The sequence below is a fragment of the Meles meles genome, chromosome 20, assembly GCF_922984935.1.
Source record: "Meles meles chromosome 20, mMelMel3.1 paternal haplotype, whole genome shotgun sequence".
Lineage (NCBI taxonomy): Eukaryota > Metazoa > Chordata > Mammalia > Carnivora > Mustelidae > Meles > Meles meles.
The window spans coordinates 42,292,332-42,312,749 of record NC_060085.1 but is presented as its reverse complement, the minus strand read 5'-3'; the positions used below and the strand labels follow the sequence as shown (position 1 = coordinate 42,312,749).

At 37.8% G+C, this 20,418-nt stretch overlaps 1 protein-coding gene across 1 annotated transcript in view; it reads left to right on the top strand.

Moving 5' to 3' along the window:
- CNTN3 (contactin 3) overlaps nt 1-20,418 on the top strand; it is a 349,115-nt gene that overhangs the window by 81,667 nt on the left and 247,030 nt on the right. Inside the window, exon 2 of the mRNA XM_045992376.1 lies at nt 5,068-5,198. Coding sequence (XP_045848332.1) covers nt 5,144-5,198 — 55 coding nt within the window. The 5' untranslated portion in view covers nt 5,068-5,143. The remainder of the gene's footprint in view (nt 1-5,067; nt 5,199-20,418) is intronic.

The following is a 20,418-nucleotide window of genomic DNA, read 5'->3' as shown; positions in this document are numbered from 1 at the left end:
GGAGGGGTCCAGACAGTGACGAGTCACTAGCCTCTTTACCATCTCAAGGCCATACCAAGTATTTGTGTATACCTGGGAAATTTCTTCTTTCCTTTACTCTTTAACACATACCACACCTCTGATTATATATAATCTCTTCTTTTCTTCCATTATACTTTATTTCCTCAGAGGAGCTTCCCCACTCTTCCTGATGAGGGCCATTCTCATTGAGCCTTTTGCAGAAACTTCTATCCCTACATTTTACCTTTCACAGTGGCTAGTTTATAAATATTTTGTATTGATTTTAATCATGTTTCCCTGCTTGTGGAAGACAGGAATCATTGGTGACCTGACAACCCCATCCCCCGCCCCCATTCCCTGAGTCTTGAAATTCCAGACCCTACTAGGTGCTCAGTAAGTATTTATTGAATGAATTAGTTTTCCAAAAGACTTTAGAATTTCTTTGGATACATTTATACTTTTAAAATTTAAGTGATCTGCATGTTACTTTGGGGATGCATTGTTGGGAAGATAACATTTTTTAAATAAGATTTGTTTACTTATTATTTTAGAGAGAGAGAGAGGGCAAGTGGGGAGAGGAGCAGAGGGAAAGGGACATACAAACTTCCTGCTGAGTGTGGAGTCTGGTTCTGGGCTCCATCGGTCCCATGACACACGTGATCATGACCTGAGTTGAAATCACCAGTCAGACACATTCAACCAACTGAGACACCAAGGCACCCTGGAAGATAACATATTTTAAAGAGATTTTATTTATTTATTTATTTATTTATTTAATTTATTTATTTGAGAGAGAGAGAGAGAGCATGAATGGCAGGGGTTGAGACGGGGAGAAAAGCAGACTCCTGACTGAGCCAGGAGCCTGATTCGGGCTCAATCCTAGGACCCTGGGATCACGACTGAGCTGAAGGTAGATGCCTAACTGCCTGAGCCACCCAGGTGCCCCCCAAAAACATTTTTTTAAGTTACCATCTTTTAAATGCCTTTATACACATTTTTTGAAGTGATTTTCAAATGATAGCTAGATCCCAAGCTGTGACTTATCTTCTTGTTCTAACAGAAACACTTTCACTCACATGAAGTCCAGTACAAAGATTTAATCTCCTGAGTTGAATTATTCATTGTTCTTAAAGCTCAGCAAGAAACATTAAAACTTGAAACTTGAAAGCCCACGACTGTATATACAGGATGTTTGGAACATTGGAACTACTAGTGATGGATGAGCTGTGTCCTACCTTCAGAGAGTATCAATCTAGTAATTTTCTCCTTACCCTATTTGTAAGTGTTGATAACATTTTCTTTCTCCACTGCAGTATCAGAACAGAGACCATACATTTTGTTTTCTTTTTTTTTCTTTTAAGAATTTATTTATTTATTTATTTATTTGACAGAGAGAGAGAGCTCGCGAGAGAGAGACAGCAAGAGAGGGAACACAAGCAGGGGAAGCGGGAGAGGGAGAAGCAGACTCGCCACTGAGCAGGGAGCCTGACATGCGGCTCAGTCCTAGGACCCCGAGATATGACCTGAGCCGAAGGCAGGTGCTTAACCAACTGAGCCACCTAGGCACCCTTACATTTTGTTTTCTATATGACATAGAACAGAGTTTCTAATAGTTACGTGAATATGCTTTTTTAGAAAAAAAATAGGTAATACATTTATGTATTTATTTATTTATTATTTTTTAAATAAGTTTTATGCCCATCATGGGACTTGAACTCATGACCATGAGATCAAGAGTCACATGCTTTACCAACTGAGCCAGTCAGGTACCCTTGGATGCTTTTTAATAATGATTATGATGGCAGTACTCCAGGGTGCTTTGTTAAAGTTTGTATTTTCTTTTTCTTGACAATTCGAACTACTTGTTCTTTTTATGTTTGTTATTACCACGTCCTTTCCAAGTTCAATTTCATGTATAACCTGGATAGCTTTAAGTCCTCAAAGGAAGAGATACCAGTCCAGTCACTGTTACACTCCTCAAGCCTTTCCTCTGTTCAAGACTTATCCATTGTCTCCAGTCTTTAATAGATCTTGCAATCTCATTTTTTTTATGAATCTGATGCATCACAGATATCATTGCATTTCATGTTTCCATGCCTTTTATGACTAACTGCCATTGTATTTGAAAGTTTTTTTTCTTTTTTATTTCTTACCTTTCTACTTTGTGCACACACACGCATGTGTATGTGTGTGTGAGTTTGTATAGTTGTGCTACCCTTCTCAGGGTTTCTGGACTACTTTTCCTTCCATGCATGATTATAAGGAGATTATAGCATTTATGGATGTCAGTTATAAGTTAAATGTAATCTAGAATGATTTCAGTTATCATTCAAGTTAGTAAAAAACAATATGGACATAAAATGTGTCACTGATTGAGAAGAAATAAAAGAAGGAAGGCTTGGTATCTGAAAGCCTTTGATACGAGTGGAGAAACTCAGCCACTGGAAAAGGTTGAGCAGTGTGACAGTTGATAATGGCAGAAAGGGTGTCCTCACTTGTGTGCTTAAATCATTGGATAATTTTGGCCCTCAGTCTTTTGGGATCTGATGGTATGGAAAATAGCTTCAAAAACTCTCAGGTTCTGTGGAAAGAACCAAGATGCCCTTCAACGGATGAATGGATAAGGAAGATGTGGTACATGTACACAATGGAGTATAATGCCTCCATCAGAAAGGATGACTACCCAACTTTTGTAGCAACATGGACAGGACTGGAAGAAATTATGCTGAGCGAAATAAGTCAAGCAGAGAGAGTCAAGTATCATATGGCCTCACTTATTTGTGGAGCATAACAAAGAACACGAAGGACATGGGGAGATGGAGAGGAGAGGGAGTTGAGGGAAACTGGAAGGGGAAATGTACCATGAGAGACTATGGACTCTGAACAACAACCAGAGGGTTTTGAAGGGGGGGCGGGCGGTGGTGGGAGGTTGAGGAACCAGGTGGTGGGTAATAGGGAGGGCACGTACTGCATGGAGCACTGGGTGTGGTGCAAAAACAATGAACACTGTTATGCTGAAAATAAACAAAACAAAACAAAAAACTCTCAGGTTCACGGGCCTACTGTAATAGACACTATATCTCCCCCACATATACCCTCCGGTTTTTCACCACGTCAGGGCACACACTACTTTCAGTTGTCACCATATGCATTTCTTTACCTGAAGCCATGTTTTTGGCCTCTGGAGCCCTTTTGGCCTCTGGAGTCATTACCCAGAAGTGCTGGGTAAAACTCCCTGAAAATAGCCTTCAAATGGTGACTAATAAAAGTTATTGTACAAATATCCCAGCTTCCTTGTCCATTGGCAAGGATAACTCTGGGCAACTCCAAATAAGTCTTGGAGGACTCTGAAGCATACATTCTACTGGGTCTGGACCTTCAGAGTTTCCCCAGTGAGAATAAGGTCCTGTCAAACATAGGGATTGGTGGCTTTGTTTCTTACCCTTTGTTGGCTTCCTTCTTCCCCTTGTATCCTTTCTCCATACCCTGACTCTTTGTCCTTTACCATCCAAGTAAGCTGCTTGCATCTGAATTCATTTAGCAGTGTTTGTATTAGGGGAACCCAAGATATATGCAGTTTGTAGTAATGGGGCTAGTGAGAGATGGTCACAGATCCCATGATGGTATAAGTTACTAACTTGCAGTTCTTAGAACAGTAGTTCCCAATTTGTATTTCTACAGTTTCAGATTCCTGTGGATTAGATCATACCCCAATCCTGGAATTTTTGTTACAACCCCCATCTTACTTCCTATGCAAGAACATATATTAGATTACAAGTGCACAGGAACAACATTACTAGAGGAATGACTGGTTTAAGATATTAAGTACAAGTACAATTAATTGCAAGTTGTCATATTTTCACTGTCAGAATTGTTATCTGGACACACTTGATTCCAGTCAAATACATCACATCACAGATTGGGTTCCCTTGATAAACTACCACTATTTTGAGAAAGCTGAGATTTCTCTCTCTTGCTCAGCAACAGCCAATACAGACCAATCCATAGCAGCTGCTGAATCAGAGTTTTACACCTTTTCTGCTAAAGTGGATGATAGCCAAAGCATCAGTTCCCCTGTATGGAACCAGCTGAGTTTCAGCAGTCCAGAAAAGATTATCCAATTTTAGGTGTTTAGATCTAGCCTAGTTGATCATTGAATGTACACTTGAACTAATTTCAAATGGCCACGGGAAATGATTCAAGGTATCCATATAATTATTTTCTTTTCAATCAGCAAATTCAAGTGCATGAAAATTCAAGAAAGGAAGAAGAAAATTATTTCATTTTCAAGATTTTCAGACTGAACAGCTTCCACCATTCTCATTTTTTTGATCTGTTTTATGCAACATATGTAATTGGGGGATTTTTACATTTGTCTCTGAAAAAAGTAGGCTTAATATGAGCATTGATAGTGCTATTTATAATTTATATGTCTTATTAGGGGTTCAGAGATAGTGAAAATGGTGCTTCAAGATATCTTCATATTTGACTCTTAGTTTTACCAAAATGTTATCATTAGAGCAAATGAGAAAAGTTAGAATTTTAGGGTAATATGTTATTTGTTCTAATTATTATCTAGAAAAGTTTTAATATTTGATATGTTAATATTTAATTCTTTAGTGTTGTTGAACATTTATAATTCTGTGAAACTGCTTCCAACTGCATATCAATTACATGAAATGTTTTTATTTTTTTAATTAATATATTTTTTGAGAGAGAGAGAACACAAATGGGGGAGGGAGTGAGGGAGAGAGAGAGAATGCCAAGTGGGCTCCATGCTTAGTTCTGAACCCCAGTGATGGGCTTGATCTCACGACCCTGAAATCATGACCTAAGCTGAAATCAAGAGTCGGACCCTCAACTGACTAAGCCACTCAGGTGCTGCACAAAAACTGTTTTTAAAGTAACTACATTTCATACATCTTCTCTTTTGTATCACAAAAGATTTATTTCATTTTAGGATTTTGAGTGGCTGTGAATGATACAGTTTATGAAAAGAAGAAAATGTATTTTTTAAAGCAACTTTTTTTTTTTAAAGTCTAACTTCTTTGTACATATATTTTACAGATTAAAGGATTTACCTGAAGACAAAGCATTCTATTCTTCAGAGACTGGACGTTACTCTTGCTTTTGGCAATTAAAGATGATGTTGTCATGGAAACAGTTGATCCTGCTTTCATTCATTGGCTGCCTAGGAGGTAACAATAAGCTGTATTTTCTAAATGGAGGTTAGAACTATACTTGAGCCATATGTTAAATAATTTTTAAATGTTGAAATAATAGTCCACCAATAGCAAAGGGAAACAAATGTTTTTCCCAGAAAGAAAATTTTAATTTCCTCTTCTGAAAATCAGTTCTCTTCCCAATTCCCTGATTTTCACAAGCCTTTCTATCTCCATAGCAAAGATACCTAATAATACAAACCTACTCTAGTATTATAACAGTTAATCAGAATTTGAGATGTTAATTTATGACTTTTTTTTCCAGAAGGAGCTAAAAGTTGTAATCTCTAGAATACAAGGGAGAATATAAGCTTTTTTTAAAAAGCCAGTATTTTCATATATTATCTTAAAAAGAATATGATTTTTACTTTTGCAAACAACTTATTTTAGGAATCAAAAATATTCTTTTTTTCTTTTTTAGTTTTTGGAAAATTTTAAATCTAGAACAAAATAGAAAAAGGAATGAGTCACATATCAGTTACATGAAAGCATCTATCATAAGTTATTTGATATATTTCCTTTTTGTTTTGTTTTCTGGAAGAGTAGCAAAGTAAAAGAAAAATTTTTTAAAATAAAGTGGTATATATACTACTATTAATTTTTTTGGGTTTCCTTAATGTTTTCCTTCTTTGTACTAGAAATATCAAGGAGCACATAAAAAAAAAACAAAAAATAGTAAATGAATACACACATACATTCCATTTATATTTGTTTTTATTTGAATATTATACCATTTTACTGTATTTGTTCTGTCCATGTGTCTGTGTGTGTTTCCTTTTATTTGTTTGTTTGACCCATCCACCTGAACATAAGTTCCAGAGATCATCACTCCCTAAAAAATTCAGTGCCCACCTCTTGAGGAGACAACCAGTTTTCTACATAAGCACAATTCCTTTAGGATACCTAAGGAAACTAATTACCAAAGTAGTGTGTCACTGTTCTAAGAATACAAAATTGATGTGGAATGAGGACAAATGTATTGTCAGATTAAGCATGTTACTTGAAAAAGTGCATATATTGGAGTAGATTTTTAAGCTCTTGTGTTGAACTTAAAACATTTTTCACATATTTAAATGAAAATATATGGCAAAAATGCATAATCAGTAAGAGATTATAAAATAAAACCTCCAACTTTTGAAGTTTTTGTTTCTTTTAAATCGGTTTTCCCCTGTGATGTTTCAGTCTTCCTTCTAAATTATCTTTGACTGCCACTAATCTGCATCTAGGGAAGAAGGGTCAAGTATTTATAGATGTTTGCCTTTTCAAGTGATCATTGGAGAAAGATCAACACAGATATCAAGACTAAAATACCCTTTTTTTGGATTCCTTTTTTCATTTACATAATTTCAGATTTGGATTGTATTGTTGTAGAGGGGACCAAAATGAAAGGGATTGTACTACAGCGATATTATTACTCACCACATCAAGTTTCATAGAGCAACCTCAAAATTTCCAAATTAATTGAAAAGAAGGTAAATGTAGGAAGTGGAAATGTAGTCACAGAAAACGAGACCACTTTATCAATGGCTTAAAATTTTCCATTGTAATTTTACACCATGTCCAGTTTGCATTGATTGTTTCAGCATTTTTGGGAAATGTTTTACGTATTTTTGAGCAAATTTATAAGGAAAAGTGTCCATTTTGTTAGAATGTTAAGACATCATAAAACAATTTTAAGGTCAACTTGATTCTCTGGATATGTTGATAAAAAATCTATAAGGATTTGTAGGGAAGAATTGGATTAATGTATGATAAATTTTATGTAGAGTGTTATTTAGAAAAGTTGTAATTTTTATAATTATAGAGAAGAATTGGGCTTTTACTAATTTCTAAAGAACATTGATTGTATATAGTTCTTTACATACTTTGGTACTCCTCTAGGATCTATAAAATTTAGGTTAAAAGGTTTGTGAGTGTGATATCCTGCTAACCAATATGGGTCATCTTTTATGTATTAACGTTGAAACTTTGTTCATGATATAGGGACTTCTTATAACAAATGGCAAGCAAAAACACTTTGTGGGAATTTTCTTACTTAGAGTGGTGTCCAGCCAATGATACAAACCAGATAAATGCAGCAAATGCTTGATAATTTACATTTTCTATCTACTCATATTTAATCTTTTGATTATCCATTATTTTGTACATTTTTTCATTTCCTTCTACTGTTTTGTCTCTGCATGCTTCCTCCTGCAACAAAGAGGCAAAAGTAATTTCTGGCCAGGACTTTTTCTTTGGATGCATTTGACTGATTTTCTTCAAAAAAACACTAGGCTTCATTCATTCTTAAACATACTTTTTTGGCATCTGTTTATGCAACATACATTGTCGTCAGTGAAGAAAATGGACAGAGCTCTTTGTCCTTGTGGGATTTATGTTTTGTCATGGTGAAGCGGAACATGGCATTAAGTTAGAAGATGATAGTGCAATGGGAAAGAGAAGCAAAATATGGTGAGAATGTGGGAAATTGGGATGTGGATTGCCGTTTTAAATAAGATCAGTCCTCATCAAGAAGTTAACATTTGAACAAAGACTGAGAGGTGAGCAAGTTGACCTTGTGGATATTTAGAGAAGAGAGCTCCAGGCAAAGTCAGCAGTCCATGCAAAGGTTCTAACATATGTCAAGCTGAGTGTCTAGAAACAGCAGGAAAGCTAGCATGGTTGGACCAGGAGGGAAGCAACAGGTGAGAGCCAAGAGGTAATGTGGGGATGGATGTAGCAGAAAATGAGTAAATGACTGAGAAGATTTAGAACTTTTATTACAAATGCCCCCAGGAGCCATAGCATGGTTGGAATAGAGAAATTATTTGATCTCACTTATTTTTTAAAAGGGCCTTGCTGGACACTCTGTTGTGGATTAACTGTAGAAGGCCAAGTGACCAAGCTGAGGCACTAGTTAGAAGTTCACACAGCCATCAGTCAGGGGTGATGGCGGCTGACTTCAGGGTGGTAACAGGGTTGGTGGTCAAATTCTGGTGTATTTTGAAGATAGAATCATGAGTCTTTGCTGGTAGGATAGATGTGGGGTGTGAGAGAAAAGGGTGAGTTGAGGATAACTTGAAGGTTCTACGTCGCCTTGTGTTTAGAGCAAATTACCTCTGTTCACCTCAAGAGGTGTGTCTGGTGAGTGGAATGAAGACCCAGAACAAAGCATGGGTTACAGTTTTCCACTAAGTAGTGGGTAAAAAAGTCAGCTGCGTGGATCATGACCAGTGTTTCTTATTAAAATGGGTAAATGAGAATTAAAAAGTGTTGGAGTAGGATCTATCAGCATGCACTGGTCACTTAGTAAGTATATTCTGCTGAGTGCTTGTAGGCCTTTGGAATATAGTAGTGAGAAAAAAAACCCAACAATATCCTAATCCTTCTGGAGCCTTCCTTTTAATATATGTGTTTCGAGTTCTGATAGTTCATGTATTTCTCATTCAGTTGCTGTCAAAAAAGTTTAAGAGCCAGAGACCTAAGGAGAAAGGAGATAGAGAAGAGAACCCTCCTGCATTTTGAAAAGAAGCCAGGAAAGGAAGGAACAGTAGTAATAACAGCAAAGTTAATAATACTAATAATATTAATGGATGGACCTCATTCTGTGGAAGTGCTTTACTTAGCTCCTCTAATTCACAAAAATGGTGAGATAGAATAGTATTACTTCTATCTTAGAGACAAGGAGAGCAGTCTCTAAGATTTTAAGTGACTTTCCTAATCTTTGTGGTTATATCAAGATGTCTACTTGTCTTTGAAATCAAAGTATAGTTCTGTACTATAATCGGTAGTACTACTACTTCAATAATTTATTTTTTGGAATAAAGCCAGGGTATAAGCCATGGAGTAAGAATCATCAAGAACTCAAGGAAATTGTTGTTTCATGACTTAATTACCTGTTAGTTAATTGCATAACCATATTAGAAACTGTAGATGTTTACTGCCCAGTATGGAAACCACTAACCATATGTGGCTAGTCCACATTGAGTGAACTATAAGTATAAACTGCACACAGATTTTTCAAAGACTTGGTACCAAAAATATTAAGATTTAAAATATCTCAGTAATTTTATATTGATTAGATGTTGAGATGATAATATTTTAGATACACTTGGTTAAATAAAGTAAAGGCATTATTAAAATTAATTTCACTTGTTTCTTTTAACCTTTTAAATGTGGATCCTAGAAACTTTAAACTATGTGTGTAGCTTGCCTTTTATTTATTTTGGACACCACAAATCTAGACATTTATGAAATACAAACCTGGCCATATTTTTTGCCATGTACTACCCCAACAGGAAACCAAATGAATTAAGATAATGGGACTTTTTGATTTCTTATGTGAGTACTTCCTGAGAATGGATTGCCTTCAAATACTAAATTCCTTGTAGGATGAGTTCAGATTTCATGTGTCATTGCTTGGTGACTGTAGACATGCCCTTAATCAATGCATGTGGAAATTCTAGACTTTACAGACTATATTCTATTGTGTTTTTCATTTTAATCCTCTAGTAGGACTAGCTGAGTAAATGTAAGTCTTTTGGAAAGAGGTATTTCCTTGGATAACTGAAATCATTGTTGATGCCCAGTTAAAACACCGTATGGAAAATATCATATTTCTGTAAAATTCCAAGGGGTTCTTATTTCATCAAATTCTTCTCTTAAAATTTTAGTGAGTAACCAGTATGTTGGGATCTACTGTTGGGATCTACTTTATAATAACGTAAAAACTACTTGTGAAAATAAGTAGCCATGAATCTGAGAAGGGAGGATGATCTTCGGTGGTCCTTATAGTGGATCTTGTGGTAGTGGTTCCAACACCTCCTCTGTTCTGCAGTACGAAGCAGCTATGGAGCTTGGGTAAGATTGGTACCATGCAAAGCTCCAAAGATGCACCTGTCTCATTTGCCCCAGTGACTGGCCTCAATTGCTAAGCTTGTGACAATTTTTTGGCCATAACATTTTGTTCAAACTTTGTGGAAAGTGCCCTGTCTCCTACTGTGACTGACTGATGAATCCTAAAATCCTGATTGCTGCAGGTGGCCATCCTGTAATCAGAAAAACCAGCCTGAGGGAAATGCTGATTCTGTGCCTACAGATCAGAGATAGCAGAAGAAACCAGCTCTTCAGTGATATTGTACTTACCGTAGCTCCACTCCTGGCTTGAATAGTGTAAGAAGCAATAAACACCCCCCTCCCCAGCCACGCCAAACCCCCTAACCTAGTCCAGTCTCTATTCTGCAGAGCCTTATTAACCCATAAACTTTGTTTGCCTCTTTCAAGAATTATGAAGGCAGCCTTTCCCCCTCATCATGTCCCTAAATGTGTCATAGAATAGACCATAGATCACGCTTTAGGAAATGATTCAGATCATATTGATTAAATAATTTCTTAAAAGCTGTTGATATTGTAATTAAAGATAAAATATATGGTCACCAAACATGAGCCTTGGCTTCCTTTAATAGTATGGATTTAGTGATGGACAACATCTGCAAACAATATAAACAAAATTCACGTGTTTGGGCTGCGTTTGAAAATCATACTCTCTGCTTGTTTTAAAGGCAATAGTTTGTGTGCAAAGGACACGACATCTTTGAGTGCCCGAATCCCATGATCCATCCTGGTCTTTGTCACCTTAATGTGAATCACCTTCTGTGTTAGTCTTTCATCCCATCATGGCCAAAGAAAGCTTTAAAAGCAAAATAAACTTTTTAAGTCCTCCCTGAAGTAATTGAGGAATATTTTTCAATTGCGTTAATGATGCCCCCCCTTGTAATCACTGAGAAAATGAGTGTGTGGTGTTGCATGTAGCCCTTAGAGTAAACTGTCACCATAAACTCAAATGACTGTCATTTCTTCCGTGGTGTTTGTGCACAGGGTAATATGATTTGATGGTACCGGTACTGGTGAAATGGGGATGTTGCTGATCTATGCTTATAAATCTTGACATCCTCCTTGTGTTCACCGATAAACTTATTTCAAATCATCCTCCTCACTTTCAGCGTCCTACATCTTGAAATGCTTTTCATTTATCCCATTTAAATCTTGACAGTTTATCAGGGTATGAATGTGAAAATCTGGAGAAAAACAAGGCAGGCATTGTTGGCCCAGTTTGTTCTTATAACCTTGATCATTGATAACCCCACATAGTGGATTTCTGTAAGCTTGATGGTGACTAAGAAAGCATTTCAGGGACTTACAAAATAATGTGCATTGGAAATGCTGTTAGAGTTCAGGAAACGCATAAGATTAAATAAAACCCACAATTTTATTTAGCTCTTAAAGTAGCTATTGTCGCAAATGTATCTGTTGATTAATTAACTGACTCCTGGAAATGCAGTGCTCATTCAAACCAACTTAATTGACTATTGCCTAAGTGATAAGCTGTCTTAAAGTACTCATCACATAAAAGTGTTTTTAAGTATCCCTGTGTATATTTTGTTTTTCTGCGAGCTTTTACCAGAGCTAAAAGGATTGGGTTTCTGCTGTGTAGGGATACAGTTTTTATTAACTCATAAATAATGGTGAACTCATGAACACATGCATAAGCAAACCCATGTGTATGCATTTACACAAGGCACTACAAAAGGAATCCTAATTTTGGTCAGTAGCATCCATCTTATGAATATACCGATGAGTAGCGAGAAGGCAGTGTTCATGCTGTGACAGAGGGTGTCCCTAAATGACTCTTCCTTGTCATTCTATGTTTTCACCACTTGCAGTTCAGTTTTCCATAGTGCGCTCCAGTCTTTATTATCTTTCACTTGAACTATTGCCCTAACCTTGCTCTTCATCTCTTTGCCTTCTTTCTCTTCCCTTCTTCAACATATTCCACACACTGCAACCCTGGTATCTTTTGGAACAGCCATTCCGCAGACCTTTCCCAAGTGTCGATCTTGTGTAAGGCATTGTGATAAGTGGTATTGAGGAGGCTAAGATGGATTGGGCTGCTGTCTGTCTAGTAAGGAAAGGAGACTCATGTAAACAGTGAGAGAAGGATTTGGGTTTCTATCCTATTAAGATTTAAAATCCTATTAAGAAAAATGCTGATAAAAGAGACTGGAATGGAATGGAAGTTCTCGGAATGGAGAAGTTACAGAAATGAAAGTTGGGACACCTGGGTGGTACAGTTGGTTAAACATCCAACTCTTGGTTTTGGCTCAGGTCATGGTCTCAGGGTTGTAAGACTGAGTCCCACATTGGTCTCCACAGTCCGCATGGAGTCTGCTTAAGACTTTCTCTCCCTTTCTCTCCATCCCTCCCTGCTGTGCTCTTTCTCTGTCTCAAATAAATTAAAAAATCTTAAAAAAAAATGAAGAAGTGGGGTACCTGGGTGGGGGATAAGACTTCAATATATGATTTTGGAGAGGACACAAACATTCAGCCTATAAAAGGCAAGAAAGATTATTTAAGTGTGGAGAAAAATATGACATAGAATTGGTTGCTGGTTATCCATGGCAAGTATGGAATAGCTTTGATTATAATGACAATGTATATGGACGTTTTCTTGCATGTCAGCCCCAACTAAAGCAATCTATTTCTGTTTATTTAATTATTGCAAAGACCCTATGAGATAGGTATTATAAATATTATTACTTTATAGAATAGAAGGAAACTGAGGTACAGATTACTACCTTGCCTAAAGTTGCATGCCATTATTAAGTGTAACCACATTTCAAACCTAAGCTGTATTTCTGTAGATCTACACCGTCCAATATGGTAGCCATATGTGACTATTGGGCACTTGAAGTATGGCTAATCCAAACTGAGATTTGTTTTAAGTGTAAAATACTGAATTTCACAGACATATTTTGAAAAATGAATGGATTATTTCCCAATAGCAATATTTATATTGGATGAATATTGAAAAAATATTAATATATTGGGTTATTTATAATACATGATTAAAATTAATTTCACCTGTTTCATTTTCCTTTTTTTTCCCAAACAATGCAAATTTTATATGTGTCATGTAATTTTTTTATGAGAACATTTAGGTTCTACTCAGCAAATTTCAATTATACGATATGGTATCAAATAGAGTCATATTTCCATTGGAAATTAGGGCTCGAAATTGTTAAGCAGAGAATGATAGAGTCTTGAATTTGCTGTAAGCCCATTGTCCCCAAAGGATATTTGTAAGATAGAAAGGAAGGAAGAAAAACTAAAAGAAAATGCCCGCCTTGGAGTTATTGTGGTATATGAAGTGAGGGATAACTTATGACCAAAGTAGGGCAGTTGGAATCATAAGGTAAGGTGGAAGACGGGAGAAATTACAGAGTCAGAACTGAAGAGGTGTGACAATCAACTGGATGGTTGTACCCGGTGAGGGAGAAGAGATTATCGAAGAAGACTTTCGAGGTTTCCAAATTGAGTGGGGAGGTAATGAGGCAATGAAAAGAAATAATAAACACAGGAGGCAAGGATTTGGATGTGTTTTGAGCATACTGAGTTTTGAAATGCTCAAGGAGTGGGTGGTTTGAGCTGCAAGTCTGTAAAAATCAAAAGATTAGATTCCAGTGTTGCGGGGGGTGGGGGTCGTGGGGGAGCACATGGTATCCCAGCAGGAGATCGAGATGGGGAGGGGTTTTCATTGTGAAAGCAACTGGGGAGCCTGTTTAAGCATAATGGACGGAGAGTTACAGAGGTAGACCGAACCCAGGGGCAGATGTGAGAGGAAAGGAAGGACAGAGCAAAGATACGGAAGATCTCCTCCAGGTTAGCAAGATAAAGTGGAAGTTGAGGAGTTATTTCAGGAAAAAAGAGAGTTGGAAGAAGATGGAGTTAGAAAAAGCTACTGAGACTTGTGAACAATAAGCCACTGGGGCATCTGCATGGCCCAGTTGATTGAGCATCTGGTTCTTGGTTTTGACACTGGTCAAAATCTCAGGGTTGTGAGATCGAGCCCCCATTGGGCTCCACACGTAGTGCCGATTCTGCTTGAGATTCTCTCTCCCTCTGCCCCTCCCACTCCCTTGCTCCTCCGCATGCACTCCCCCCACTCACGCACTCCCTCTCTTTCTTGCTCGCGTAAATAAACCCTTAAAAAAAAAAAAAAAAGAGGCCCTGAGTTACTGGAGTGCAAACCTTTTAAGGAAGAAATACTTGGTAAGGAAGGAAGAAAATACATTGATAACAGTAATCTTTGATAAAACAGGGTTCTATTTACATCCATACACATGCGTATAGTTTTGTACATACACTTGTGTATTCCAGGCCATGGCCATCTTGTAAATGAGAACAGTGTGGCTTATTGGGGCCCTTTTCCCTCCAGTCACATGGCCAATTCCTGGCTCAGTGGCTTCTTGACCTAGATTGCCTAAATTCCCCCCCTATGAAGCTTTGAACTGCACTAAGCCTTTGTTTACCTATGGTGTGTTGTAGATCCTTTTACAGAAAAGAACCAGTGTTTCCCTCTGGAGAGTATTGTTTTTGACCAGCATTCAGAACACAGGTGTGTATGTGCATGACAGCCCAGGTATACATTGGAAGGAGTTGTCAATTAAAACCATTTCTGTATATTTGCTACTTCTTCCAGCTACCCTTGAGGTGAATAGCCTTAAGAGAATGGATAGAAACTGAAGCGTCCCAGGGTGGTTGGGCTATTAAAAGTGGTTCTTTCGGGGCGCCTGGGTGGCTCAGTGGATTAAGCCGCTGCCTTCGGCTCAGGTCATGATCTCAGGGTTCTGGGATCGAGTTCCGCATCGGGCTCTCTGCTCTGCGGGGAGCCTGCTTCCTCCTCTCTCTCTGCCTGCCTCTCTGCCTACTTGTGATCTCTCTCTCTGTCAAATAAATAAAATCTTTAAAAAAAAAAAAAAGTGGTTCTTTCAATACTGAGCTACTCCTAAGTCAAAACACTTGACACTTCATTAGTAATATGTAACCAGAACTTGCCACGTGTGCCAAGTGGCTTAGGAGATCAGAATCCCATTTGTTATTCAATGCGATTGATCATTGATAAGTCCTAGTCCTGGCTTCTGTGTCTCTTTTGTCTTTCCCTTTTAAAAATCCTACATTGCTTTTCTGGAAGGAATTGTGAGCATGTACTAATGTTGTTGCTTCAAGTAACTCTTGGTGATCATCTTACCTACTGCTGAGTGTTTGGGAGATTGGGCCCTTAAATATCGTGTGCATTTCCTTTATACTGTATTTGTACCATCTTGCTAATCATTCTATGAGTTTGATTATATAAACATACTCAGGTATGAAACTAGACCATTTATTTCTTTACCGTTCCAGTTTCAGTCCGTGTCTTTAAGCTTGCATAAAAATAATGACCACCACCACTCGGCTGTCCTCACTGGCAAGTACAGTGCAAGGAGTTTCCGTGTTTTTCTCTAATTTCACGTCAACTCTGTGGTATCCATTTTCCACACATTTTCTATTTTCTGTTTCCTTGAAGTCTTAAAACTTTTCTTTTTTGCTTAATGTACCATTCAAGCACTCTAGCAGCGAAAAAGCCTGCAAGGGTATTCCTTGGGGATCCTTTCCCTGACTTCCTAAAGCGACCTGTCATTGACCACCCATCCGTTTAGAGCCTCACCCACACCCCCAACCCTGGCCATTGATATGTGTAAATTAAAATCTTAGACATAAAAACTGCCCACTCAGAGGGACCAGTTCTGCCTCTGCGTTACTTTCAAAGCCAAACCCTAACTCAAAACCTGCAGAATATTTTAATTTGAAAACTAGCCAGGCTCTTTCTTCTTGTGCTGTCAGTGAGCCCTAACTTCTCATGTGCCTTTTTTTTCCCCCCTCATGAATGAGATATGCAGATACAGTTTGGGTTTACTTCTGCATGTTGTTTCCTTTGAACATCAACCTGCACTTTAAGTTTGAGACAATGTCAAGTGACAGAATTCTGTGATTAGATATGCATCATGGGATCCTATTTTAGATAGAGATATTTTTAAATTTCAAATTACTTTATGAGGACAGTAAGTGGTAGGGAACACTCAAATTATGTTCACATCTTAACATATGTACATATCTGTGTCTGTAATTTGAAGAAACTACGGGAAGAGATAGTTGTTTTATGTTTTGTGATACAACTTTCATCATTCAAGCAGTATCACATTACTAAATAGGTCCTAGAGGTTTTTTTTTAAGAGATTTTATTTATTTATTTGACAGAGAGAGAGATCACAAGTAGGCAGAGAGGCAGGCAGAGAGAGAGGAGGAAGCAGGCTCCCTGCGGAGCAGAGAGCCTGATGCGGGGCTAGATCCCAGGACCCTGAGATCATGACCTGAGCCGAAGGCAGCGGCTTAATCCACTGAGCCACCCAGGCGCTCCGGTCCTAGAGTTTTTATTTTTCAACTGTGGCAAGGAGAGGCTGAGCCAGTTTTGCTAGCTCCTCACTGATTGCCAGTATTCTGTTTTTACATAAGGTCAGCTCCCGATGTCCACAAGGAATACTGCATTAATTTCTCTGAACAGTGTTAATGAAAACAAGAAGGGAAATGACTTACAGACACGGATGAAATGTTAGAATTCATCTGTCCATCAGTAAATAAGCATATACATGAAAATGATTCTGCAACCTTTTATTTATTAATTTTTTTCATTAATCAAATCATTGATGCAAGAAATGAACCTAAAATAACTCTACCATTGCACTACATGTTTGTGAAATATTGTGTCATTCCAGTTCTACTAGTCATAAAATTCATGATATGAAATGAAAATACTGGTGATAATTAAATGTTTGCACAACAGTCTGTATATGAAGAGCATGTACTGAGCTTCTTGGTCATGTTGCATTGTGGATATTTATTGCTTACAAAGAAGAAAAAAACAATAAACGTCTTATTGGCAGGGTGGGAGGAGGGGCAAGGGAAAGGAAGGCAGAAAACCTCCTCTACCTCTAGCAGGCCATTAGATTTCCCCAAATGCTTCGTCTTCCAGCTTCTGCCTGGCAGCTAAGGAATTAAGCTCTTATCTTGGTATTTGACTTACTACTTTTCTTTTTATATTATCTGGGTTTACTCTTCTTATTTATGGGACCGCTGGGGACAAAAGTAATATTCCCACCTGTCACTTAAGCAGGAAACAATTTGTTCCTTTTAACTAAAAGGACAGTTTAAAAAAAAAAAAAAGGAAAGGAGAGCACTGTCTCTTCGTTCAGGTAGACCCGAGCCCCTGCTTGTGATGAGTGACCTTGGGAGACTTTTACACAGAAGAAACTGTTCTTTTCTTAGACTTCCTGCATAGTGATCAGAGGCCCATGATTTGTCTGTGGAAGGTGGTCAAGAAAGAAAACTCAAGGTCCGCAGAGGGGTGTGATGGGACACAGTGGCACGCAATGGCGTGGTAACTCATGAATCCATATTCTCTGAACCTGTGACTCCATTCAGTTTTTTTACCTGGATTACTTTATAGGGTCTGCTGATATGTGAGAGGGAAATGTGTAGGCTCCTCTTCTCATTGGCTTAGTCATGGTTTATTCCAAGCATGTGAACGTTATTTGTTGTTTCCATCCTATGAGCAAGGAAGACTGATGAACTCTGCTCTTGGTGGACTTAAGGAATCCAGGCCACTCTGGGATCACTTGCTGCCACTGTGACATTGCTTGGTGTTGCCTGTTGACGTGAAGCACTACTAGGTATTATTCAAAGAACATATGAATACTGGGGATGGTATTTCCCTGTTCACTTTTCATGGCAGCGTTCCATCGTCCTCTTGTTCTTAGAACCTCTACAACATGAAGTGCCGTCTGGATGTGCTGCTGGGAGATTTGTAAAGGCAGATGGCAATCTATATGTGTGTTTTTATCAGCCTTAAGTTTTTGAAGTAGAACTCCTGGGTTTTTAGTCTCCAGATCAGTTTTTCATTTCCAAGTTGTTCTTTTGTCAGATTTTAAAATACCTTCCCTGACTTTTTTGAATAGGAAATGAGAGCTTTTCATTCCCATCCTGTGAGTGTGTGGATACATGTGAATGATATTTAAACTCAGACATATATATATATAAAACACATGAAGGGGGCATATACAGAGCTTATTTATATGGATAATTAGGAAGAAAGGCTGTTGGACAATGTACTGCATGGGTTTCTGAGTAGCCATCTATCTTTACTTAAGAAATGATTCTGCAGCATATACGATGCACACTTGTCTTTTTCCCCCCCTTTTTGCTTGCTTATGCAGCAAAGCAGATTTAGAATACTCAGTGCTGTGTCCATTATTCCTATTATGGGAGAAGAGAGAAAATAAACATTAGACTAACACTGATATAAAAGAATCTAATGGGTTTTTTTTTGCCTCATGGGATTTTTGAAAGCTCTTTCCTGCTTTTTTTGTTGAGTTTCTCATTGATACTGTTTTGGTGAGTAATTATTTGAAGACAGAAAGGAGAGTAATACCTGTTGCAGAATTGTCTCTCAATGAGAACTGATTCAGTAGGCATTATAAAGATTCCTTTCTTCCCCCTGTTTTTTGAAGTTACCACCCTCCATAGATTAATAAGGACCTTCTGTCTTAGACATAATACTTACAATTATTTGCTCAAACCAGATAACTGAACATAGGTGGCAGTGTTCACAACTAGTGTGAAGATAAGGACAATGCCTTGTAGATAGGGCACTCTAATGAACGAAGCCATTTATTAGACTACCTTCTCATAAATTACCGTTCCTCAGTCAGATGTAATCAAAAGTTTGATGCAGGCACTGAGCAAAAAGAGGCAATAGTATCAAGTCTCATTTATTGTACTGCACTGCATTAAAAATATTGCTTATCTTTTTTTTTAAAGATTTTATTTATTTGACAGACAGAGATCACAAGTAGGCAGAGAGGCAGGCAGAGACAGAGAGGAGGAAGCAGGCTCCTTGCTGAGCAGAGAGCCGGATATGGGGCTCAATCCCAGGACCCGAGATCATGACCTGAGCCGAAGGCAGAGGCTTTAACCCACTGAGCCACCCAGGTGCCCAATATTGCTTATCTTTTAATCAAAACCTCTTTAATGCTGATACCATTCCTATAACTCAGTGGCTCAGAGAACTTAAATGACTTGCCTGAAAAGGTAGATGGTAGTATTAAGGGGGAAAAAAAGCATGTCTATCTTGATGGTTAGTCATTATTCCTCCCTTAGACATATTCCTTCCTAAAGCAGGTGTTGGCAAACTTTTTCATGCAGTATTTAGATAGTAAGTATTTTGGGCTTTGTGTGCCATATGGTCTCTGTCGTAACTTCTGTGCTGTTAAAATGTGAAAGCAGCCATGGACAATACATAAACAAGTGAACATATCTTGTCTTCCAATAAAACTTTATTGATGGACACTGAAACTTGAATTTCATATGATTTTCATGTGTCGTGAAACATTTTTTTTTTTTTTTTTTGATTCATGGGTCGTACAAAAACAGATGGCAGTCAAATTTGGCCTATGGGTGTAGTTTATCGACCTCTGTCCTAGCATAAATATACGTTTTCTTAAGATCATTTTTTGGCAAGCACTTAGGTTATCATGTGCAAGGTATTTTGCAATGTGATGTTAGGGAATAAAAAGGACATAGGTTCAGGAAAAAAAAAAAAGAGAACCTCCACACAAATGACTAAAATACAGATGCATTGGGAGAGTTATAATCCATTGCACTAAATTGCATTTCTGATAAAGTGGGATTAATTTTTGGCTGGACTACCAAAAGATTTTGTGCCTTGAATGATCGGAGGGAAAGCATTCCAGGAAGAAGGATGGCATAAATCAATTCAAGATAATTCAATTGGTAAACAAAGTTATTTTCACATAACTGTGGGTGAATGTCTTGCTAAAAACCCAAGATGTCTCACTCCCTCTGGGACTGCCTTCAGGGAAGACTGAGTGTGTTGCTCTGTCTGTATGGCAGTGCTGAGTTTAGGATTGCCATGGGAGAAAGGAGGCCTGGTATTATTAGATCATTGATTTTTTTCCTTAAGGTTAAATTTGACTTTATACCTAATACTTTTGGATTTTTAAATGGGGCCATTTAAATTAAGGGAAGGTTCTCCCCCTACCCCCCTGAACATTTTATGACCCAAGTCTAATAATGCCTGCAGGATAGATTTGGCCCAGTAGTCACTGGCATACAGCTCTGCAAACAAAAATTCCCCAGTATATGTAATGAGTTGCATCATATACATCTCATAAAATTAAAGAATCTCGCACGTAAGAAGTCCTGGAGAGACAAGTTAGCTCAGACCCTCTCTGAAAAGCAAGAATGTTTTCCTAAGGAAAGGTCCAGT